This window comes from Gavialis gangeticus, unplaced genomic scaffold (genome assembly GCF_001723915.1).
Source record: "Gavialis gangeticus isolate Ggan-Ray unplaced genomic scaffold, GavGan_comp1, whole genome shotgun sequence".
NCBI classification, from domain to species: domain Eukaryota; kingdom Metazoa; phylum Chordata; order Crocodylia; family Gavialidae; genus Gavialis; species Gavialis gangeticus.
The window spans coordinates 5385485-5411072 of NW_017729033.1; the positions used below are offsets into that span (position 1 = coordinate 5385485).

The 25588-nt window shown below is 48.1% G+C and overlaps 1 protein-coding gene across 3 annotated transcripts in view; it reads right to left on the minus strand.

Moving 5' to 3' along the window:
- PTPRA (protein tyrosine phosphatase, receptor type A) overlaps positions 1-25588 on the minus strand; it is a 190469-nt gene that overhangs the window by 49812 nt on the left and 115069 nt on the right. For 2 of the 3 annotated variants that reach the window (XM_019526129.1, XM_019526128.1), the window contains 4 exons: positions 10500-10578; positions 8548-8922; positions 8011-8031; positions 4459-4485 (listed from right to left, as the gene is read on the minus strand). In XM_019526129.1, coding sequence (XP_019381674.1) covers positions 4459-4485; positions 8011-8031; positions 8548-8922; positions 10500-10572 — 496 coding nt within the window. In that variant the 5' untranslated portion in view covers positions 10573-10578. Of the gene's footprint in view, positions 1-4458; positions 4486-8010; positions 8032-8547; positions 8923-10499; positions 10579-14575; positions 14699-25588 lie in introns of those variants that run through there. The other variant, XM_019526130.1, reaches the window with a different exon arrangement.

The window sequence follows — 25588 nt, forward strand, 5'->3', positions numbered from 1 at the left end:
GACTGGCCTATAGTTGCCAGGCTCTTCCTTCCTCCCCTTCTTGAAAATAGGGACCACATTGGCCCTTTTGCAGTCCTCAGGGACTTGGCCCGAGCACCAGGAGTCCTCGAAGAGCCATGCCAAAGGCTCCACAATGACACCAGCCAATTCCCTCAGCACCCACGGATGAAGGTCATCCGGGCCCGCTGACTTGGACACATCTAAGCCCTCCAGGTAATCCTTAACTAGGCCTGAACTAACTGTTGGGGGACTCGCATCCTCCCCGGGCCTCTCTACGCTGTCACCTGAGAGCACCCCATTGTCAGCAGACAGGAACACGGAGGCAAAGAACTTGTTGAAGAGTTCTGCCTTCTCTTTCTTTTAGGTCTTCAAAAACACTAATAGTAACCCACAAGTAGAAAATGGGAGCAATGAAGGCAGCAGCAGAGTCCAGGACCCTGCAGTGAGGGAAGTTGATTTGGTAGGACATATCTGCATGAACCTAGCAGGTGTCCTATAGCTGGGAGGGCCAAGCCTCCGGTGAGGTGTCAGATCTTTAAAAAGTGAATTAACAAATATATTGCATAAATGAAGAAATAAAAATAAATTCATATGCTACCCCTTCCCAACAAAGGCTGTGGGTGGCTTACAGTAAGAGAAGAGGACAACTTCAAGAGGCAACTAGAACATCAAAAACAGACCCACTGAGCAATACCTCAGCCTAGGTTCATTTGCCAAATGCCTACCCAAATAGGAAGGTCTTACAGTGCCCCCAAAAGACATTTGAGCTTGGGCTCTGGCAGACCTTGAAAGGGAGGGGATTCCAGAGCTGAGCAACAAATGAGATCAACCTCCCCAGCATTTTGCCACAAAAACTTGACATACTGATAGCTCTTGCAGGAGGTAGCTCTTGCACAAGGAGGCATAAAGGAGAAGGTGATGCCTTACCTACATAGGGCCCACACTATTCAGGGCCTTAAGTTAAAACCAGCACCTTGAATTGTGCCCTGAAAGCTACTGGGAGCCCGTACAGACACTGGAGGACAAGAGCTATGTGCTTCTTGCTCTATCTGCCAGGGAACAAAGCATAAGTGAATAGTCCTTGCATGGCCACAAGGCTTTAAATGGAAAGCCCTGGCCAGGGAGAAGAGGGGCTATCACACTAAGGAGCAACCCTTCTGGCCAGCTCCACTCAGCATCCTCCCCAAAGAGGAAGACACGGTTTTCTAACTGGCCTGCCAGCTTCTCATTGACGAGAGACTCCTCCTGGTCCCCACAGGTCCCTAAGGATAAAGTCTCTGTTCGTAGCTTAGGCTGAGAGGGATGTTCTGCTTTCCTGCCTTGGAGATGTGTCAAGGGCAGGAAGGCCCCACTGACCTTGACCTCACCACAGTGCCCTGCACTACAGAGAAAAGGGAAACCCCAATCTGACCTGCTGAGAAATTCCTTCCTGACCCCAGATCAGGTCCTCAGCATGACCTTGAACTCGGGAACACACCGGTCCAGCATCTGGGCAGATTCCCTGTGCCCCTCCTTAGCGCCCTGACTCCTGCTGTGGATGAGCTCGGCTGAGATGGAGAAGGCATAAAGCAGCATTATTCACTGGGGAAGAAAACCTTCCTTTCTGACCCCTATAGAACAACAGCTAAAGCCCTGAAGCATGAGATTTGGTGACAATCACCGTCTTAACACTGGCCACAAATGTTGTGAGGATAATGAGGGCAATACAAGCAATTCTGTTCTTTCTAGAGCTCAAAAGGAAGGGGAATTACTCAGGTGACTCAGATCCCACCCATGTACACTAGGGTGAACAATTCCTCCTCCATGCCAGCTCCAAGCACACCTTTCAGACAGCTCTCCTAGCCTGCTATCGACTCCAAAGTCAATGATGGCTCATTCCCAGTGGCCTGGTTGTGTGCCATGATGAAATCCAAGATTTAGGATAATATATGAACATTGCCACTTGGAAAATGCTAAATTAAAGTAAACAACACGAATGACAACAAGGCACAAATTTCCTGGCATACCCCACCAGGCTCAAAGCTCTCTACACAATACAGTAATGTCTCTTTTACACTAGCACTTCATGCAAGGAAATCCAATCTTGAGTGAGCCAAAAAAGATTAAAAATAAAACAGGGAAATCAGATCTTTTCAGACTTCAGGTGCGTATCACCTTCTAGAGACATTGTTGGGGAGTACGAGGTGGGCAAGAGCTGAGGAAAGGTTTTGAAATGAAAAGGGCAATGGTTTGGATTTTTTATAGCAGCTCTAAATAATAAATAACCAAAGTGTGATTTGTTATATAACATATACATCTCAGGCCACTTCTCTTGAAAGTTTAATGATCATATGAAAAATACACAGAGTGTTTCCGCTCATTTTGGATAAAAAACTGCTTTATCTTGCTTGCCTTTTGAGATGGCACCAGCACTTTGCCAGGAGTTTTTAGTGTTCAAGTGTCAGGAAAAAGGATATCACTATAACTTTCTTGACAAGAACACCAGCCACTTCCCTCTTCCGCATACCAGGACCTTTAAATAAAGCTTTTACAAGCTCCCGAGGGGTGTCCAGAATTAAAAGAAGATGAATTATATATGTTCAAAGTCTTCCCCTTCCTTGTCAACCCTTTGTAATATTTGCTCATAACGCTCCTGAGGTTTAAGGGGAAACCTCCAGTGAAACTGTAGAGATAGTCCATCAGTAATGGTCCTTATCCTGCACCAGTTACACCTGCAGAAGTTACCAAACTCAATTTTGAAGTCCACCATTATTTTAGTGTGTTACAAAACAGATGACTTGATTTTATACCAATGGGGGAAAATCAGGACTGGGACTGGTAGGGGCCCTAGTATGAGTAAATATAGTACATTCAGCTCCATGGGCTTCATGTGCAGCGACCCCAGCAGCATCACATGGACAACGCCCAAACTGAAGACTTGTATCAGCAAAGAGTGTCAGTATAACTGGAACTGTATCATGGCTTCTGTCAGCACGGATGTGTTGATCAGGGGATAATATTTTCCTCCACCTAATGAGTGTTGCTATGCCAGCCAAATTTGTGTTGACCAATCCGATGTAATTATTTAGAGAAAAATCAGTTCTGTTCTGTTCAGTGTCTACGTTACTGCAAGAAAAATTGAAAATGCCAGACTGGGTTCTCTATTGCTGTAAAAGTGTGATTGATGCTCCACTATAGCAAATCAATGACATCAGCTTGACTTGCATCAAGAGAAGATCTGGCTCTAAGGGTAAAATTCTACCCTCAGATACATGGATACAGTTTCACTGAAACCCACACAGGTGCATCTGACATCAAAATGTAGCCAGTTCTGTCAAGTTTGGGCCAATAAATCAGGTTCTACCAATAAAAACATTGGAAGCACAAAAATTAACAGGAGCAAAGGACCAGGATCCAATCAATATTTTTTCCCAGTGTATTGCTTCATGCTTGTACATGTAAGGATCAAAACTGGCAGAACGCTGAATAATAAAAGCTGCTCTAGTCAGGGACTTGTGCAGAAAGTTTTCACTGGTGACCATCCAAATTTAAAACTAATTCACTTGGCCTGCATCCTTTTTGCTAAGAACATTGCAGTAAATGGGTTTATTAGTAAGAAGCATAACAGAAACAAAGAATCTCTCTCTAGTTACCCACATCAGAGCTGCACACCGAAGTCAAGTGCTTAACTATACGCTGAACTCAATATTGCTGACATATGCACTCAAGCAAATGCTAAGGTACAGAAAAGCAGAAGGCAATGCACAGTTCAGGTCTGGCAATTCTTGCATTTGAGTTAATTTGTAACTGCAAATATTCACCTGGGGAACCTGAGTCTCAAAGCTAAATGTATCCAATCACAAACCAGAATACTCTGCCCAATCAACACAGCTGGATTGTTTTATTATTTGCCAACAAAACTGCTGTGACTAAGAAATATTCAGAGGAACTGGGCAAATCTGAAGAATAAAAACTGAAGAAAATCATGATCAGAGCAAACTACTCACAGCAGAAAGAGAGCGGGGGAATGAGTCAAATAGCCTCTTACCTACAAATTATCCACCCAGCTCCATGGATGGCTGCAAAGTAAGCACTCTCAACAGAGCTCAGACCCAACTCATTAGCTCCAGGAAGGAGGCACGACAGGAGTCAGATTTGCGAGTTCAACAGTCACGTAAAAGAGCACAATAAGCATCAGGATTTCCCAAAGAGTTTGCCACACCGGGTGCCAAGCATTTTGGACGGGGGCTGCCGGGCACCTGAGTGTGAGTGGGGATGAATGACCCCCATAATAAGTGCTGAGTCCTTGAAAATATAGCCCTGAGCTCTATGTGCGCCTCTAAAAGGGGGAAAATGCCAAGTAGTGTTCTGTGCTTTTAAATACAAAATGATATTAAAAAATCCCAAACAGAAGAGTTTACTTTTAGTGGGGAAATGCAGAGTACATGGAAATAACATGGTGATGAAGGGTGATCTTACCTCTTCTCCCATCTGAGTTAGGGTTAACTGCAAAACAGAAAGAAAAAAAAAATCAAATGAGATTTAGCCATGAGAAAATAGAAATTCTATGGCAGGAGAGGTTGGAAATGGAGACAGAACTAGTACTATATATTCTCATGATTCTCTTATGATTATTGCAATATTTGCTGTTTCTTTACGTACACCAGTTACTTGAATCATATGATTAATGACAATCTCAGGTTTCATGTCAGTAAAGCACACTTCTAGCTCTCATGGTTGTAGAGGAAAGGTTAAAATTGTGATCTGTGCATCCTCCTAATGACTCAAAAACCGGAAGGCAAATAACTTAAGCCCATTTTCTTCCTCCAAATCTCATTATATTTAAACTGATCTCATGATGTGAGCGTTAGCGTCTTGGCAGCACTGGGAACATATCCTTCATCAGACCCACAAAGGACAGGCAGCTCTGGTTCTGACGGTTACTGAGACCAGCTACAGAAAAATGACCTGAATGGAACTCATGATACTGGGAATAAAAATGAACAGTGGTGTGGCAAATAAAATGGAAGAAAAATACACACGTAATACTGAAGAAGTCCTTATAGCAAAGAGATGATCTGTTTGCAGGCGGAATGATAAATACTCCTTCCAAATGGAATCCAGGCTTTTCACTGGGTTTTAACAAGTGCCGGCTTGCAGTATTCAGAAGCGTGATGAATTTTATTCTGAATTTTACTGCACAATGGGGTCTTGGTCCCCAGCTTACTGAGAACAGAACTCCTTTAAGAAAAAAACCTTGTGTTTGTCCTGTAGCTCCACTTAGTAGTGAAGGAAGCAGGATCTGCTGATAGGCAGCCGGATGAACCCAGTAATCACTGCAAGGCTACATGGACTACTGCTGTGGGATTTGGAGGTCTTTCTGGATGAGCCAAGGCTCAGTGAAGGACACATACCCCTCAGAAATGTAAAGTGGAATGGACTATCCATTGGATGTAATGCTACAGCCATGCAACAGAGAACAGCAGTCTGCTGTGTGCAGCTCAGAAGACTACAGTGCAGAACAGCTTAGTTTTCCTGACTGCCAGCGGGGCTATCCTAGTTTACGCTACTGGATATCTGGTCCAATAAGAATGCAGAGTCAAAAGAATCCAGGAATGGTTAATGGTCAAGCTATATATTTTTCAGACAAAACCCGCAAGGAACAGTCATGGTCTGGGGTTTTGAAGTAGATGTGATCCAACAGGCCTTTTCCTACCTACCCTTCTTTGCAGTTTTCATACTTCGCAATATCCACTGAGCAACAACTGAGCAACAGTGTGCAACAAGCTTCTGCTTAAATGCAGTGACATGGATGAAGCAGATAGTCTGAAAGAGGTGGGGAGGGCGGAAGAGCTGGACAGGTCATCAAGAAGCCAGATCATTCACTAAATTCAAAGCTAAGGTCTCAGGTAATCAGGAAGGCTTAAAAAAAAAAATCACCATGGAGAACCCAGCATTTCTAAAATTGGCAGTTTGGAAACATTCAGGCGAACAACAGCAGGACTGGGTACCACCTGTGTCGATATCAAATGATGCTGGCATAGGCTGCTCTGATGCAGCTGTTACACCTGCGTACTTCTGTAACAAGCACATACAATCAAACCATTGCAACTTCAGCCCTGTTTCATTAGGATTTAGAGTGATATACCTAACTTGTATTGCTACAGGGTACTCTAAGTGCTTGTTACATTATAGCAGCTGATGCAGTTCCTAAGCAGAAGCAGCTCCCTCACCCCTTTTGAAGCTGTTAAAAGTTTGGTTGTGTGATAGCCCTTGCCTCCCTCCAACAGCTGCATTTCAGTGTAGGAATGGCAAGGCAGAGACTATGGACAAGTGTGCCTTTTAACTGCTTTAAAAGGGGAGAGGGAGCTGCTGGAAGACAGGGAACATCAGCTGCTGTGATGTAACTGAGACATTTGAAGGCTCCTGTAGCAACGTTAGCATCTGGGTTGGACTGTAAGGTGGACAGAAAACTGGCCGGATCATAGGCTCAAAGGGTAGTAATCAGTGGCTCAATGTCTAATTGACAGCCGGTATCAAGTGCAGTGCCCCAGAGGTCAGTCCTGAGGCCATTTTTGTTCATAATCTTCATCAATGACCAGGAGGATGGGATGGAGTGCACCCTCAGCAAGTTTGCAGATGACACCAAGTTGTGAGAAGCAGTAGATACACTGGAGGGTCGGGCTAGGATTCAGTGACCTCAACAAATTGGAGGATTGGGCCAAAAGAAATCTCATGAGGTTCAATAAGGACAAGTGCAAAGTCCCGCACTTAGGATGGAACAATCCCATGCTGGAGACCAACTGGATAAGTAACAGCTCTGCAGAAAAGGACTGGGGGCTTACAGTGGATAAGCTGAATACAAGCCAACAGTGTGCCCTTGTTGCCAAGCAGGCTAACAGCATACCGGATGGCATTAGTAAGAGTGTTGCCAGCAGAACAGGGAAGTGATCATTCCCCTCCATTTGGCACTGGGGAGGCGACATCTGGAGTCCTGTGTCCAGTTTTGGGCCCCCCACTACAGAAAGGATGTGGACACATTGGAGGGTCCAGAGGAGGACAACAAAAATGGTTGGGGGGCTGGGGGACATGACTTGTGAGGAGAGCCTGAGGGCACTGAGTTTATTTAATCTAGAGAAGAGAAGACTGAGAAGGGATTGAATAGCAGCCTTCAGCTCCCTGCAGGGGGGCTGCAAAGAGGATGGAGCTGGACTGTTCTCAGTGGGGGCAGATGACAGAACAAGGAGCAATGGGCTCAAGTTGCAGCAAAGGGAAGCTGAGGTTAGATATTAGGAAAAATTTCTCACTGGGTGAGGGAGTAAAGCACTGGAACAGGTTACCCAGAGAGGTGTTGGAATCTCCATCCTTGAAGGTTTTTAAGACCTGACTAGACAAAGTTGTGACTGGGATGCTATAGTTGGGGATGGTCCTTCTTGGAGCAGGGGGCTGGACTACATGACCTTTTGAGGTCCCTTCCAAACCTGCCTTTCAACGATTCTATGAATGTGAGGTAGTTAACCATTGTAACTTTACCCTGAATGAAACAGGATTACAGTTGAGAAAGTTTTGTTCCGACTGTATCACTACAGGAGCTTGCAAATATAAGTTATATCAAATTGTTGCATAGCTCTTTCCTCAGAAAAATGGAATGAGAGAAGAAACTTGAATAACAAAAGGAAGAACCAACCAGGTAGAATCAAGGCTCATGCTTTAATTCAGGATCCATTTACTCATCATTTATAAACTACTGATAAATTTGACATTTTAGTAAGTAGTGAACTGCCTGTCACCGAGGCACCAGTTTGGTTATAACCAGTATTGATGGCCACCTAGAAGCATCTCTGACTAACATGCTTATAACCAACCAACCAAAGCTACTTTTGTCTGTACCAGGAACATACCCACTAGTAATATTTTATTAGCCTATTCTAAAGGGCACTTCAATGTACAGTGATTGAACTGAGGGTTTTCTTCGAACTCGTTAGGTCAAAGCAGGAGTGTATGTGTGAGGATCCAAAGGGAAGTGCTTACCTGGGTCTTTGGATGTTCCATCTGAAAAAAGCAAAGCAAACCAGTGTCAAGGAATGACTCGCTGCTCTTTTCAGCCAAGCTTTTCACACCAACCCTCTTTAAGTCTATAGCTTTTCCCACTTAAATAGTACAAAGTGCTTGAAACTCCTGTCAGTGGCATTGGCAGATTCCCCGTTTCACAGATTAAGACTACAAGGATGGGCAGTGACTGGCCCAAACACTGTGGGAAGGTGGGACTGGAGCCCTGATACCTCCACCCTGCATCTCAGCTACATACCATTGCTCTTCTGCAAAGCTATCTTGGCTTTCATTTCCCTACCTTCTAGGAATAAAGGCCAGATCCTCAGCTAGCATAAATTTGCCTGGATCTCTTCAGTTTAGTGGAGCTAAGCTTTTTTACAGGGGCTGTGCATCTGGCCCTAAAGTCTCCTTTTGCTTTGTGAATGCTCTCAGCACAGAAGAGAGGAGGAACAAAAGCTCAGTTTTAAAGAAAGAAGGGAGCTCAGAGAAGAACTGCGGAAAGGATCTTCACCATACCTGGGCTGTCAAGGGATTCTGTAGTCATAACTATCGTAGGACCTGTTGCATTCCCCTCTGTAGGTGTTGTTCCTCTGCCTTGCACAGTTGTGTGTTGAGAAGGCAACACTGAACTCATTGCAACGGAGGGGGTCACAAATGCAGATGCAGGAGAAGCTGAAGCCATCTTAGAGGTGGCATGCTCAGTACCCGGTAAGCTGAAATTGTAGGGCTCCGTAGCTGCTATAGCACCAGATGTCCTCACCGCCCCGAAAGAAACAGTCACTGAAGAACTAGCATTTGTGCTGGTTGCACTAGTGCTCTTCCTGCTACCAGGTTGTGTTGTAGAGGCTTCAGTGGAACTTGCGGAAGAGGTGAGGTTGGTGGTATGTGTCACTGGAAGGCAAAAAGCAGACAGCCAGTGAAGTCTCCTCCTTTTGTCTTTCCTTTTCCATCATGGAAGTAGATGAAGGGAACCTAAAAACACCCAAAGGACCCAACTGTCCTCTGTTTCACCCTCATATAGATCCCTTGACTTCAGTCAGGTAGCACACCAGTGCACGAGGAGAACCAGCCCCTGCATTTCCAGCACAGGTCTTCAAAATGATCAGCCCAGCTGAGCTCCCAGTGGTTCAAATGGAAATCAATGCAAGTGAAAAGAACTCTTTTCTCCTGTTCGCTCTCAGCCACAGATCACTCAAGGCAGGTTTCTATCTCAGCATTCACTTGATAGAAGCAAATGTTTGCACAGGGTTTGGCACTGTACTATGCTCTAAACATAGAAACCCAGGGGGGAGGTGGCCTCTCTTGTTATACTCTGTTTGGCAGCAAGATCAATGAGGGACTGTTGCCAACAGGAAAATGCAAAGGTCGCCAATGCCCACCACCGATACCACTTGGAATTTTGTCCTGTGGGATGTGCCAACCGTACTCAGCAGTTGAGAGGAAGGCAAAGTATCACACAGAGCCCTAATCTAGGGGAATCTGCACTGATATAACTACCCTAATGTGTTACGCTGCAGTAAACCCCTACCATAACCAGCCACCCTGATGCACACTTCACTTATCCACTACACTAACATCAGTCCCATCTTGCATCACTGCAGTGTTTGTAAACTGGGGATCTGCTTTCATGCAGCTCTCCCAATGCCAATGGCCCAACCCTTTGAGTACAAGAACCTAAATTCTGCCTGAAGTTCAACTGAGGCACCTGTGACCTTTCTTCTTGTGTCTGGCCCTAAGAGCCCTTATACAGGTAAAGGTGTGATGGGATCTAATGTGCGATCCACACAATGGTGAATCCTGCTATACCACACATGCGTGGCAGGGGGAGTGATTATGGGATCATGAATCAGATGCTATCACACCTTATTGCTGGTGCAGAGGGAGCCTGATCCCAGGCTTCCCCTGCACCAGCAAGAAGCAAGCTCCCACAGCTGGGAGCCCACTCAGCTGATGGGACTCCCAGCCATGGGGGCACCCCATGCACTCGGGAGACCGCAGCTGCTGTATCACTGCAGGAGCTTACAAATGTAACAGATGTGTGGGGCCTGAGAGATCGCAGCAGCTGTGGTCTCCTAGCCATGAGAGTGAGTGGGGCCCTGCACAGCTGGAAGCCCTATCAGCTGGGAGCTCCTCGGCTTGGGGGTGCACATGGGCCCCTAAGCTAGGAGATCCTATCAGCTGAAGGGGCTCCCAGCAATAGGGGCCCCCAGCCACACGTTCAATTAATGACGTGATAGGAAGCAGCTACAAAGTTATTCCACATTCTGTGGGATATTCTGTGGAATAACTTTGTAACTTATTCCTCTTTTTATCATGCCATTAATCTTCTGAACGTGTGGCCAGGAGACAGCTTAAGGTGTCATTAATGATTAAGGCGGCAATCACTGGTAGAGTGACTGAGGGCCTCTTTGTTTAACTCCGACCACCATTTTCAACCAGAGGGAGAGGAAGTAAGAAGCACGCCATACCTGTGGTAATGTTGTTTGCACCTAGGCATGTCAGGCCGCTTCCAAGCAAGAGGACAAAGAACCACAAATCCATGTTGGCCTGGGAGAGAATGGAGAAGAGTTGTATTAGAAACCCTGTGCAATAAGGGGACATTACTGACCACTGTACTCCCACCATGGAGGACAAAAGCCCAAGAGGGAAACAACCTCCTACTAGGTCTTTGAGCACAACTCCCTGACTCATCAAATGCAGGGATGCTTGTAGAACTGCTCCCCACTCAAAATATTCCTTTGTCCAATGCTGTTTGAAATACTTTGTCTTTGGGGGAGTGTTTCTTCTACAGCTCTTGACATGGGCAGCTAATAGATAACCGACAGGCGAAGTGTCTTGCCTAATGTTATTCTGCCAGCCAGAACATAACCCAGGTTTTCTGCGTCTCAGTTCAGTGCACCGGCCTAATCAAATTCAGTAGTTTCATTCCAATCCACCTGGACTTGACGGAGGCACTACCTAATCTCAAGGCAGAGCTCAGCTGACTCAGAGAAGCCAGAGATGCAGGGGTTCTGCTGCATCCCATTTGGCCCATCAGCTTCCCCTTCACAGCAACTCCCTGCAGTTCAAGCTCTTGGCATTTGTCCAAACTTGAAATACCTCCTGGGACAAAGTCTCCCCCCATTCCCTGGAGACACAGGCCACCCCACAAACAACATGGCTGCACTTTAGCCCTGAGAGGCAGCCAAGTTTCCCTGCTCTTTAATCCATCCTGTGATGTCTCTTCTCATTGTATTTATACTAATCTGCTTTAACCAAGCCCATCCCAAGTTCTGGGCGTGCAGACAACGCTGAAGTCACAAACTGGAAACAATGTCCAAAATATAAGGTCCTCCCTGCTCCACCCAGACCGGGACTCTTCTGCCACCCAGTACCACCCATTTAGCTCTTTCCGGAGAAGCCCTGGAAGCATCGAGACTTGCAGGGTGAGCAAAAGGTCAACAAATCCTGGACAAAGCACTGCATTCCCCAGACAAGACCCTGCCAGCCCCTCCTTATGGAAGTCCGGCTGCTAGCTTCAGCACCTCACATGAGCCAAACTGAGGCTGGATCACACACAGACGGTGTCTCAGAAGCCTCATCTACACTACAGGAAGCCACCCAGTTAGCAGCCAGAAGAAGTCAGCAGAACCAACAGCAAAAATGTCCTCCAAGTAGCCTTGCAATCAGTTTGAGCACCCAGCTGTCCAGCGTGTTTGCTAACTGGTTAAGGCACAGCTGGATCCTTCTGAAGAGTATGAACACCTGGAAGCTGAACTAGTTCAAGGCATCTTCCCAGTGTGCTGGTGACCTTTCAGTGTTGTTCAATGTGTCTTACTTCCGGAAGCCAAGAGAGGAATTATGGGATAGTACCCCAGAAGCCATTACCTGGAAGGGGTCTAAGACAGGACTAGGCACAGGTGCATTAAGAGCTGCTCAGTAAGGCTAATGGGGATGAATTAAATTGTGCTTCAAATGGATCAATGCAACTGGCTCTGTTGCTTGCTGTGGGCAAAGCCCAACACCTGCTGTCTCCACCATTTTAGTGCTTTAAAGGTTAAAAGTGACATGGGCATCTGAAACTAGAGCCCAGAGCAGATCTATAGCTACACCCAAATCTGTTGACTCCTCAATTTATGATGAACTTGCCAAGCAAAAGTAAAGTCAGCAACAAGAGCAGCTCCAGGGACCTCACAGAGCCTAGCACGTGACTTGGGAGAGAGTTCCTGCTACGTGCTCTCTGCATCGTGAATGGCTAGGCCTGCACAGGATCGCCAGCAGAATGCAGACCAGACCAGATCCCCCGATGTCATGCTGCTGCCCATGTACTGGTGAAGTGCACAGCTCAGCTTCACTGGGAGCTTGCCCAGAGAAAGGTCCTGCCACCACGATCATCCGATGGCCGCTGGGAAATGGCTTCCAAGCCACAGCTTAAAAACCTGCCTGATGGTGGGGAGATTTCCTAGCATGTAAAGACAAGGGGTTCTGTTTGCCACCCCCCTGCAATACCCAATCTGATGCAGTGCATGTCCCATGAAAATAAGGTAGAGACATCAAGGGTACACAATTCCCTGCTGTTCCCTTCACAGCAGTTTTAAACAGCATTAGGCATTTCCACACCTATGTCAACAGTGCTGTTCAGGTAACATTTTGTACTGGGAACAGCCAGATGAGTCATTACAACTGGGAGGCTTCCACCTCCTGTTGAAACAATGCTCAGTACTGGCAGGGCACTTTTGCTCTTCCAAGCTCTGTGGGACTGTTATCAAACTGATCGATGGGAAATGTATAGACTGCACCTCCCAGGGGCCTGTTTTATTTTGGAGAGGCATTCTGGACTGTTTGCATAATCCAGTGCCCTGGTTTCTCCCGTCCTTGCCATGTGCCAAAGGACATCACATACAGAGACAATGGCATTGTCAGCTCAGGAAATCAGGTGATATAATCAATTATACAGTCCATTCACAACCTAAAGTTGTTCAACAAATCTGAGGCAATGCTGGGAATAGAAGAACCAAGAGATCCCACTTCACCATCCTTTGCTTCTACCAGCAAAAGCTCAGCTCTCTGGGGATCTATCAGATAGGATGGATGGGTAGGTAGATAGCTATAGTGTTACTAAGGTTTTGTACTCTGTCACCCAAAAGAGCATTTGAGCAGCTTCCACATGAAATCAGTAGCAATAACGAAGTCTCTAGTGGACCTCACGGAGATTTCGGTTCTTCCACTGACTCTACTGCACCTACATTTGGAGCTGGAAAGAAGTTGGGCTTTCTCCTCTTGGCAAAATGCTCTCAGGTTTCCTGACAACCACCACTTGTCATGCACAGATCTCCAAGGGCTGCTTATGTTGCGTCCATTTTATAAATGGGGAAACCGTGGCACAGAGCAATGAAGTGACTTGTCCTCCATCTGAGTCGGAGGTAGACTTGGGAACAGAAACCAAGAGTCCTGACTCCAAGGACAAGACCCTGCTTCCTGGATCACGCAACATGTCTTCCATGGCGGGACAAAGGCTGCAACCCCCTTCCGTTTCTCACTTTGACTTTCCCCTGACTGAACAAACGCAGAGAAGCTATGATGCTGTGGGAGCAAGAAGGATGCTCTCCAGCCATGGCCATCACCGCTCTGCTGACAAGGGCTGCAGGCACCTTCGATGAAGGCACATACCGACTGCTGAAATGCGCAGGGACACTTGTTAGAAAGCCCCTGCTAGAAGAAGGTAAAAGGACGCAGGTCTCTGCTTGCCTGCGCAGCTGAGCTGGCAAACGCAGCAAGGACAGGCTCTAGGATTACATCAGTTGTAATGCAGCTGTCTGCTTTAACAGCTCCCTTGATGGTACGCAAAAATAAAAAAGTTCACTGATTCTCCAGCAGCTTGCAGGGATGAGGGGAAGGCTTCAGAAAGGGGCAGCCCAAGCCCCCCCTTGCTGCAGGGAAAGCTCTGAGCACAGACAGTCCAGAGACACCGTGACCAGCTCTGTATAATTGATTATATCACCTGATTTCCTGAGCAGTTGTGAATGGACACGGGGCAACCCAGTGCCATCATTGATTGCTAGAGAGACCGTTAAATAAAGCCTTGAGAGCTGCTGAGGTCATCAGAAATCACTTGCCAATGCTGTTTCATCACCGTAAAAATGGATCCAGGCTAGAGCTGCAGAAAGAGCCATGTGTAACACTGAGCCCACCCTAGCCCGAGCCCCGTCCCTGAGAGAATCGCTCCCGGCCCATTATTTAAATAAGCCCTCTTCCCAAATGCAGCATAAATACATGTGCTGTGCCCGGTTCTTAACATAAAAGGCCCCAGGGGCCTCCCCTCCCCCAGCTCCCTCTCCTGCCGACTCGGAAACGGAGAGGAAATACTTGTAATGTTATCAACACAAACAGAGCTCTTGGCTGCCTGCGACATCCTGTGCACTCTGCACAAAAACACCCTGACGTCATGTCTCTGGATCCACCAGAGAAAAAGGGCCCGACTGCAAGATGGACCTCAGCAGCCAGCTTTAGTCCAACCGGGGAGGGCAGGGAAAGCGGGTGGGGGTAGCCAGCTGGGAAGCGTTACCACAAGGTGGGGGTCCCAGCTCAGGCAGGAGGCTTTGCAGTTTCTTCCGAGGTATTTCCATCTTTGCACTGAATGATCGCTGTGAACAATTAGAGAGCCGTGCCTGGCTCTGAGTGCAGGGAGGAAGCGGGGAACGCTACAGCCCCTCCGGCGTTCAGCCAGACAGCGTCCTGCCACACAGGGCAGGAGGCCGGCTCTGGGATCTATTCGGTTGTAAATAAACACATAACATTAAGTTGATTGACATCCCTCAAAATTACCACCTCTGTGAGAAGCCAGACAGCTGAAATGAATGCTAACTTTTTTTTTTTTTTTAATTGATGTATATATTTCATGTTCCAGGACAAATCAGCCAAATCAGTTCCATGTCATATCAACTGAGCAGAACTCAATCATTCCAAAAACCGTATCGATTGAGCGGAGAGAACTCAATCATTCTGAACACCACGTATGGCGTGACAACCAGCAAGCACCCTCCGTCCCAGGCTCCCACCCTAGGACTTCAGATGCTCCCAAACCCACTGGCCGGCATCCTAAGTGCAGGCCCAAGCTCGGAGGTCTTGGGATTCAGATGCCCCCACTGAGACACTTGATCTGAGCCAAACTGGTCTAGGTGGGCAGGTGAAATCCAGTGTTGGGACCCTAGCACCTTGCTTCTGCAGATATAGGTAGCTCCTAGCGAGCTCTGTTCCCCACGTGGAGCAAGGAGAGAACAGAGCCTCTGCTCATTAACAATGACCTGCTTCCACTGGGGTCTGTTCATTAGCATGGCACATAGGTAGACCAGGTTATTTGGGTAAATATGATCTCTTTTATTAGACCAACTGAATAGTTGGAAAAATTGTTCTTTACAAGCTTTTAGGCACAAGCACCTTTCTTCAGGCCTAGGAGAAGTCTGCTGGTGTTTGTCTACTCTCTAGGGTTGAAAAGAAGCTCAACCTTAGCATGTCACACGTGTTCATGCTACAAACCCCACCATGATGGGAGGCAGCACAGAGCCCTGAGCAAGACACTGGCCTAAGTCTCTACTTCCAGGTTTCCCGAGACCCACTGGGTCATACTGGGCAAGTCTCTTCCCCTTCTACTTTCCCTGCCCGAGCTATTCAGACTGCAAGCTCTCTGGAGCAAAAACTGAGCTGTTTTAACAGCACCTGGCACTACAGGGCTGGGAACTCAGGCCAGTTCGTTCCCTTAGGTGCTTCCATAATTAAAACAACACTTACATACACATAACACACATACATGATCTGGAGGAGAGAGGTTTTACTAGGGGAGGCCTGCTCCCTCAGTACTTCAGATGGACCTGCTCTGTAGACACCTGAACTACAGCCTCCTGCATTTCAGTGGCACTGGAAGAAAAATGGCTTTGCAGGACATGCCGAGGCCTCTGCTGAAAGCAGAACTCCTTGCAGTGCGAGCCCACTGGTGAGGACCTTGTGCCCAACCAGGGGATGGGCTGAGCCCTTCCAGCAAGCAGTTATGTGCGGCTGGCTCTCGCTGGCACCAGTTGGAGCCCAGGATTGCCAAACCTTGAGCAGATGTTCAGAGGCTCATAGGATGGGTCCTGTAAAATGTGAGGACTTGAATGCCACACTGAAGGCTCCAGAAGCCTTTGCACACTGGATAGCACTAGAGCAAGTGTGGGCAAAATATAGCCCTTGGGCCACACCTGGCCCACCAGGCAATTCCATCTGGCCCCGTGGGTGCCCATCGATTAACTGTACTGTGTACACTCCCACCCTTGTGCGCAGAAGGACCTGGCCCAGCCAAGACGCAGCATCCAGGCAGGGCTGCTGTTGCCACTGCTGCAGCTGTGGGGGGTCTACTTGGCTTGCCCGGCATCCAGCAGGTCCTCCTCGTCTCCAAGCTGCAGTGCTCACTCCCAGCACCAGGTAGGGAAGCGGAAGGCGGGGTGGGCTGCAGCTGGGTGGGGACAGGGCGCATGGGGCTGGGGCTGGCAGGAGTGTGGAGCCCATGCCCAGGGGAGTAGCAGGAACATGGAGCTTGGCTGGGCAGGTGTGGGTGTAAGGGAGGGTGCCATGGGGGTGTGTGCAGGAGGTCCCCACACACCCACATACTGTCCCCACAACCCCCGCCATGACATATACAGGGGCGGGGCACCTGTCAAGGGGCAGAGCTACCCTTGCAGCCCTTGGCAGCGCACCAAAACTCACCAAGCGGCCCTCCAGCTAAAATAATTGCCCAGCCCTGCACTGCAGAGTGAGCTCCCATGCTCAAGCAGAAGAACAGCGGCCCAGCCTGCTCACTGCCACAGAGGCTGGGGAGTTGGCAAGGCTTTGTTCTTATTTTAAATTCTATGACACCACTTTTTGGTGCAACAAGACCGATTAACCAACTCCACGTGTGGGACTCTTCTGTGTCCCTGAACATCATTCCCCTCCACCCATTACTTCCCACAGTTAATTAGGAAGTAGGAATAACTGCAGCAATCGCTGACCCTTTCTTAGAACACACTCCACTGGATTTTTGCTTCTGAATGAAGAGATCAAATCCACACGAGCCACAACAGATCCACAGGCAGTTGCCTGGACCAGACAAGAAGGACAAACCCGTAGTTATGGCACAGGACTAGGAAACAGATCTGGGTTCGATTTCTGGCTCTGCTACAGGTGACCTGAATGACCATAGGCAAGTCCCAACCTTTCTGCACCTCAGAGCTCCATCAGTGACATGGGTTTAGTGTTACTTCCTTGGTCCTGTCTGTTTATACTGTAGTTGTCTTAAACAGAGACCATCCTACACTGTATGTACATATGGGACTTTGCACAACTAGATCAGATTGTTGCCCAAGTCTCTGTGACCTCCAGGAACAAAAATTATGAAGTACTAATATATTCTAATAAAGCCTGGTGACCCCAAGTAAGTTCAATGTCCCATTGTGCTAGTCACCATACAGCGCCCTAAAACAAAACCACTCCTGTTTCAGTGAGTTTATGATTTAAACAGGTCAGACAAAGAAGAGGCCAGAGAGGAAAGAGCAGCAGGTAGGTGTGTAGCAAATCATCATAGTTGCTGAGCAGCCTGGGGACAAGAGTACAGTCTAGGACAGGGGTGGGCAAAATGGCAGATCCAGCTGGCAGCCAGACTCCATTTCCCAGCAGCCCCTGCCTGCATGGCTGGGCCCAGTTTCCCTGGACACCCAGCAGGCTGTGATAGCATGGGGCTGGGGTTTCCATGGAGACTGGCCTCAGCAGTGCTGGCAGGGCAAGGAGCTGCTCAGGGGTTGGGCTGGGATCTTACAGCAGTGACGGTGTGGTTCAGAGCCGGGGCAGAGTCGTGATCTGCTGCCTGCACGCCCCTGCCCGGAGCACGCAGGCTCTGCCCTGGCTCTGGACCATGCTGTCACCACTGCAAGCAGCCCGGGATCAGCTCCCCACCCTGCCCTGAGTCCTGCCAGTGCTGCTGGGGCCAGTCCCCATGGAAACTCTGGCCCCATTATAACAGCCGGGCTGCTGCTGAGGTCTCCATGGAACCCGGCCCCAGCCACACGGACAGAGGCTGCTGGGAAATGGAGTCCACTGCTGGCCAGATCTGGCCCACAGGCTGGACTTTTCCTGCCCCTGGCCTAGAGGCATGACTGTCTTGTGGAGCAAGCACAGGGCTGGGAGTGAAGAGACTCAGATTCTGTCTGGGCCACAAATAAAATACGCCATCTCTAGTCATACAGTTTTGCTGGTCTCTGGGATCTGCCCACCCTACCAGGGGCCCCAGGTTTAATCCATGCACGGTTTGGCAGCGCTCTGAGTCTCACATGGAAGGCATTAGAAGAGAACACATTTATTATTATATGCCCAGGCAGCACCACCAATAATGAAAGGTGCCTAAACAAAGACTCTGTTTGCAGTTGCTTGTAACTTTATAAACTTTTGACTATTTGGGTTGAAATGCTCCAAGACGGGTACCTCCTCTGCCTGATTTTTTTTTTTTAATAGAACAGTTCAAGTGTTTCAAAGAAGGTGGTTAAGACAAAACAGTCTTTTGTCCAATTAAAAAAAAAACAACCCATACAAACATGCTACTCAGAAGCTCTTTCACAACCATATTTTGCAGCATGAACCTAAAGCCCCACAGAGGATCTAGTGCTGAGATAAGTGGAGTTAACCCGACCCACTTTGCTGGCCTGCATTATGATGATACAGTTTTTAATTACCTGATCAAATATTTTCAGCACCAGGACCCTGCCTTCTCTTGTGCACAGGATGGACAGTGTTCTGGGAATGAATCAAGGCCATCTGTAAGTCACTGTGTCATGCAAGTTGGAAGGTGTCTGGCGTTAACGTGTTCAGACTGCAAGTGCCGCTGTAACTTAATTACAACACAGCTGGAGATGTCCTTGTTCTGGTGAACGAGGCAGGAAGGGAAAGACCAGGAAGGGAAAGACGGTCTTGCAGACAACGAGCTGAATGCTGCCCAGGAGAATGCCTCGCAGCCCTGCGGCTGGGCAATGCTAGATAAGTTGCTTAAAGCCCAATTTTTGCAGGTCACTTCTGTGCTTCAGTTCTCTGTGCATAAAATGGTGACAGCCCCACTTCCCCTCAAAGGGATGGCATAAAACTAAATTCCAGTCTGCCTGGAGAGTACTGAAAGCACTCCTATAGAAAACTACACAGGGGGAAGAAGCAACTCTATATTCAGAGCAGGAAATAATGCATTGCACTAAATCACAAGGACAGACAATCCTGAACACCTCTCTAGTCAGCACCATCTGTACTGAGGCAGGCAGAGGAGAGGCAGTATGTGTTCATGCCACCAAAGCCTTATTACAATCCAAATTCTGCACAAGGCGCCAACTCAAGCCTACACAGGTAACTTAATACCGAGGAATGCTACAGTAGAAATGCTTGATTTTTTGTTTTTATATAAATACAGTTCTAGGCCAGGACCACACTAAGCCAGGCTTCATACACACACAGAGAACCAAAAAAGATAGTTCCTGGCCAAAAAAAAAAAGCTAAAGCTTAGCTTATGACTGCAGCTGGACAGCTGGAGAGTACCAGGAAATGGCACGGCTCAGTGCTATCATTACAGGTCTCAGCACACCAGTGGCCTTGCTGTCAAATGCATTGTCACCACCACAATAAGCACTAGTCATGAGAACAATGAGGCAGCTGTGCAGATGCTCACAGGAAACCCTTCCCAAGCACAAGCAGCGGCCAGGGTGAAAGTGGAAGCTTGCACTATGAGCCAGAGCCAAGAACCAACTTCTTGGAAGTGAACAAGAGATTGCAGGCAAAGCACCGTTAGACTTGGAAGGACCTTGGAAGTGCAGCTGCTGCTTGATGTGGTGGTGGGGATGGGGGAACCCGTGGAGGGATGCTAGGAGTGTATGCAGCACGATCAACAAGAGCATGGCTAGGAAAATGATCACTGCAGCAACTATTCAAAATAGAAAGGAAGGTGGCAATATTGCATTTATAAAGGCCAAGAGAAAAGGATGTTGAGACATGAAAGTAAGAGCCTAGACAAGAGCTTGCATTGTGTGGAAAAAGCAGGGTACAGACACGAGAGACTGAGTCCAGAATAACCTGGCTTCATCTGGGGGTAAAAGTAGAGTGGACAGAAGTTGTACTGCCTTAAACTGATGCAAGTCACTGCATGTTCACATAGCTGCTCATCACAAGGTGAGGAGTAACCATATGCTGGGGTAACTTGCATTGGAGTCCCAGTCACATGCTTTCTCCCATACCCGATTTAGTGCTCAGTGCAAACTAGCTGCCCTGCTACCTGTTGGTCTAACAGTGCCTACTGCAGCCAGGTGACTTGGGAGAGTTGTTCATGTGTCTGCTTCTTACTGGGGAGTAAAATTAAGATAAAAAAATTGCTCCATAGTAACTGTGGCCTGTGCCCCCATCCTTCAACACAAGCTAAATGTGAGGTCTGAGTTGAAGGTGACACCTAGATCATGGTGCTGAAGGACAGTCAGGATGCTAGGGTTGTCTGCAGTGATCAAGAAAGGAGGCAGGGAGAGGACCAAGCACCACAAACAGCAACAGTACTTTAAAGTGTTGTGTCAAGCTGACGTTGTTAGTGTTAAACATATGGGTGCTGCACAGTAAGTCCTACTCAGAGACCACAGCCCCAGTGTGAAGGCACTGTGCACACATGCACACGAAAAAAAGAGAGTCCCTACCCCAGGGCTTATGAACTTGTCTGCTGTTTCTTTGTGAGCATGCTCCCCCTTCAGCTGTTTCTTCCACTACTCAAGGAGGCTGTGGGGAGTCAGCCAGCATTTATGACCAGTGCTGAAAGTGAAAGGCACAATGCTCAAAGGCACCTAAGTCCCAGCAGTGCATTGGGAAGCCAAGTCCCACTGCCTTTCAGCAAGCTGGTCTTCTAAATGCATAAGGGTTTGCTGCTTTCCCTGTATTGGCATAGCTAAGGCAGCAGCCACCTGCTATACCACTACACGGCGATCTTTTAACAACTGTAAGAGGGGAGGGGGAGCTGCCTCGTGGGAGCCTACACCCACTGTTGGATGGAATTGCAACAGTAATACAAATTAGCGATGGCACTGCAACTTCAACCCTCAACTGAAATGGGTTAAAGTTGCAAACATTTGGCTACACGTGCATCTCTACAGAAGCATGCAGATACATCAGTTCCACTGCAGCAGCCAGTACTGGTATTATTTGATAGATCCATCATTATATCTGTCTATACACCAGAAGTGTTTATTCTGCCATGACTTCTGGTTCAGCAAACCAAACTGCTTGCTTAGTCACTGTTACTCATTCTTAACCTGACAGTGTCTCACCTATAACATGTACATATACTAATGCCACAGTACCAACAGCTTCCCTCAAAGAGTGCCATGCATCTGTGCAAGCTACCAAGCAAGCATCAGCATAGCTATCATGCCTCACCTGATTAAGCTATTTAAAAGAAAGCTGCTACAGGATATACCGCGCGCATTTGACCTCCTTCAAATCCTGTTACAGCAGCTAAGCTCCAATTAGAAGGCACTTGTTCTTGCTCTCTCCTATAAAAGATGCTTAATTGTGGAGCTTGATCACACTGAAATCCATCCTAGACACCCGGATGGTAACCGGAAGAGAAGGCTGTTCAGCCCCTTAAACAGGCTTGTTAAGACACTGCAGTGTGTACCAGGAATAATAATTTACCTGGTGAAACACAGCAACCACTTGATAATTTCACCCCTGTTGCCACAGCAACGCTTCTGGCACACCAGAGATCTCTAATTACAAAAGAGGGAAATTGGAGTTTGCTAATTAAGACATCCCTCCTGCTCTCATAAGGCTCCATATTAACTGCTTTGTACCTGCAAGCGGAAGAAAGGGAAGGTCTGAAAGCAACACGTGGCCTAGTACCATCAAGGCCAGGTCTAGATGCAGCTGCTCTGGGGCAAAGCAGCTTTTGGAAGGGGACCAAAAACCCCAGCACCTGCCATGAGAGCGAAGGGATGCAAAGCAGAATGGGCCCAAAAGCTTCTCCCCATCCCATTGCTTTGTTACTTTGCAAAGTATCTGGAGATACCTCCTCCTGGGATGGCTCCATGAGAGCAGCACCACAGCCTGGCACAAACACCCACATGCACACTCAGAATAAATGACTGGCACCTGCTCCGAAAGCCAAGCAGGGGCTGACAAATATTACAGACCACTCAACGCTCCCAGCAAAGCAACGGAGCTGGAGAGATGCTGCTTCACTCCACACAGCCCCTTATCTTTCAAGCTCTCACTAGGTTGCACTTGTCGCTCTCCCAAACTGGGAGACAGGAGGATGCAGACCCAGCCATAGCAGCCTCTGAGTGGGGCTGGTTGCTGCCCAGGACGTGTTAAATAAAAATGCAGCTAAACAAGTTGTTCGAGCCCCCAAATTCTGTTGCTGCCAGGTAATGACACTCTTTTCTTGGGAAGTGCCAGCCCAGAGCATGTATGGCAGGCTGTTCCATCAATGGGGCCTGATCTCTCATTTACACCGCTCTGGGCAGGTGGAGAGTCAGAGACTCCCTGGTTGCATAAGGCTCCCAAGCCAACGGTGCCCGGCTACAGTCGTGAAAGGCAGAGACCCGGAGGAGCTGCTTTAAGCCTACAGCCAGATCACAGTGCTTCACATCACAGAGCTCAGTATGGTTGTACACACACACGCTTTCACAAATCCCTTCATCCCTGCTTGAAATGCAGCTGCCTTGGGTGGGCAGCTGGAGCTATTTAACAGCAGAGAAATACTGCCCCTGAATTCAAGTGCAGCATTTAGCCCACTGCCCTGTGTGGGAACACAGTGGGGAGCGCTGGCAAGACTGCTCTCTCCTGACGCTGCTCCACAAGCACAGAGCTATCCGCCTCCTTTTTTAGAGCAAAATAAACGGTTTCTCCCAGCAGGCCGGTGCATCCTCCTTCCCTCCTCTCTGGAGAACTGGTCCTTGGGAACTGCAGGGGCTAAGCAGTCCCAGCAGGTCTCAGGAGGGCAGGGACTGCTCCCTCAAGAGTTGGAGCACAGTTCTGGCAAGCCAAGCCCATCGGTACAAGGGCTGCTGGCCTCAAATGCTTAGGATAGGGATGTTCCATGTCCGGATTTGGGCTGCAGAGCCATAGCATCCAGCCCACGGGGCTCCCCATGGGTCAGGAAATTTGGTGGCAGGGAAGCAGTGGCAAGCAGTGCTGCCACCTGTCCTCTGCTTCCAAATTCCCAAGTCCCGCAGGGCTGGATCCACGATACCCCTGCCCTCTAACCTCTGGCCCCCACATGCAGCCAGATAAGGGCTGGGCCATGCTCCCTTCCCACCCGCATGGCTGGATAGGACCCTGCCTTGCCACTCCATGTGCCAGATCAGGACCACTGGCCAGATACAGCCCACGGAAGGACTGAGCACCATCCATGTGGCTGGAGGGGGGAAAAAGGCTGGGCACCATCAGTTTAGGACAAAAAATAAGGGAGAATATTCCTGCTGAAAGTGCGAGAGAGGTTTAGGTAAAGGATGCATGAATGAAGCAGCAGCTAACGGCAAGCCAGACACTCAAGAGGTGGAGTACGATGCTCCTGGGCTGCTTCTCTTCCCCCAGCTGGCTCTTAAACTGGGCAGATACAAGGCTGTCTCTGCAGAGCTTTGCATGGTTTTGGCTTACAGCTGGACAACCTGATGAGAAGCAGGCACTAGAAGTGGGGAAGGGGAAGGGCTCCGTTTAGAGCTGGAGGTGGTATGTGGCTGTCACATACATTTTTAATACTCCAGGTGTGAGGGTGAGCATTACTCTGAGCCCCAGTAACCTGGCTCTGCATTACCAGCCTGGTCTCTTGACAGACTCAGTGACCCCAGTGCCTGCAGTCAATGGCCTTTGATCTCTACCCATTTCCAAGAGGCCCTGTCCTGAAATGCAGCCCAGCCAAGAAATGTCTCAATCCCTTCTCACTAGGTTAAAAAGAATAAAATGAAGTGGAGGAAACTACAAAGGGCTGCTGTTGACTACAAATGGGGTAGAGAGAGGACCTGACACCCGGAGCAAGAATTAAAGGAAACTACTGGCACAAGAAGGGCAAATCATTCAAAGAGCTTGCCAACAAGCCCTCCCCCAGCTTGCCACCAGCACACAAGAAATGCGTGTGTGCAAGTGTCTTGGTCCCAGTGTCCAAAGCCCCATTTCTCTGCCCAGAGCAGTGGAGACAGGCTTTGCAGCGTACAGAGGACAAAGGGGGACCCGAAGCTCCCTCCCCACCTTCTCTTTTTCTTGTGACTGAAACAACTGCTTACAGAAGCAGGTTAAAAAAACAACAAAACAGGTCTGGACAATGTGGCCCATTGAAATACTGAGAAGGAAAAACATCATATGATGAGACGGAGGGTTAAAACTGCCAGCTTGACTTTAATACAAGAGATGCCTTTTAGAGATCTGGAAACCAGAGGGAAAGCCATGAAACCAACAGCAACTGCTCAATTATCAGCTCACCATTAATCAATGGGGCTGCCATTGATTACTACTGAACAACCCAGTTAGCCCTCATTAACTTCTCATTCTCGGGGCATATAGGATTAATGCTGACAATTAGGCTGATTAGTTTGCATTCAGGTAACTACACTTTTCACTGGCCACTCAACCCAGAGGGTTTAAGCAACCCTCACTCCAGAACAAGCATCGTTTCCAGGCCACTGCAGAGAGCCTTGCTGGAGGAGCAGTGGGAGATGGACATCGGGTTGCAAGCTCTCTGGGGCTGGGAATGTGGCTTCCCATGTTGTACAGCATCGGCCACAGGGATTCCCAGCCTCTTCCTTACCATGGGCTGTATCGCAACAGAGAGTGCCCATGGACAAAATCCCTTCCCATTTGCAATCACGCAACATCCCAGCAGTAATAGCTTACAGAAGGAAAGCATTTAATGTATTGTTAGCTGCTTCTTAATGTAATTTAGCAGCTGGAAACAAGGCTAAGAGCCAGGACCACGTATGCTGGTAGCTCACCGACTACAACTTAAGAGCCAGTGGCCCACCCCAAGAAGGCTTCAACAGTAACTGGATTCTTTAGGGACTGCCATGATGCAAATGGTAGAAAACCTTACTGAAGAGTGGGCTCCAGCGGCGGTCATCTTAGGTAACAGCTTTATTTTTTTTAATAGGCTTAGCATGTGAAATTTTTGCTGTTCCACATAGAAACGGCTTTGATGCATCGTATCTCCAGTTATGAATTATCCAGACATGGCAATTAGAGGGAGCATGGAGAAGGGCAACTGACTGATTTATGAGGAAAGACTGAGGACTTCTCTATGCATGGGGTTATGCTGGAGTAGCTATTCAAAAAGAGCTACTCCAGAGTAAGTCTGTGTGTGACTGCAGTTATTCTGGAACAAAAGTACCTTTTGCCTTTTGTAAGTGGGTCAGACTAATTTAGAAAAAAAGGTGCTCTTGCTCCCAAATAAGTGCATTCACACACAGAGTTATTTAGGAACAACCTGAATTCACACCCTGACTTATTCAGCAATAATTGTCACATGTAGAAAAGCAGTCAGTGCTTGGCTAAGAGCAACGGGGGGGGGGGGGAT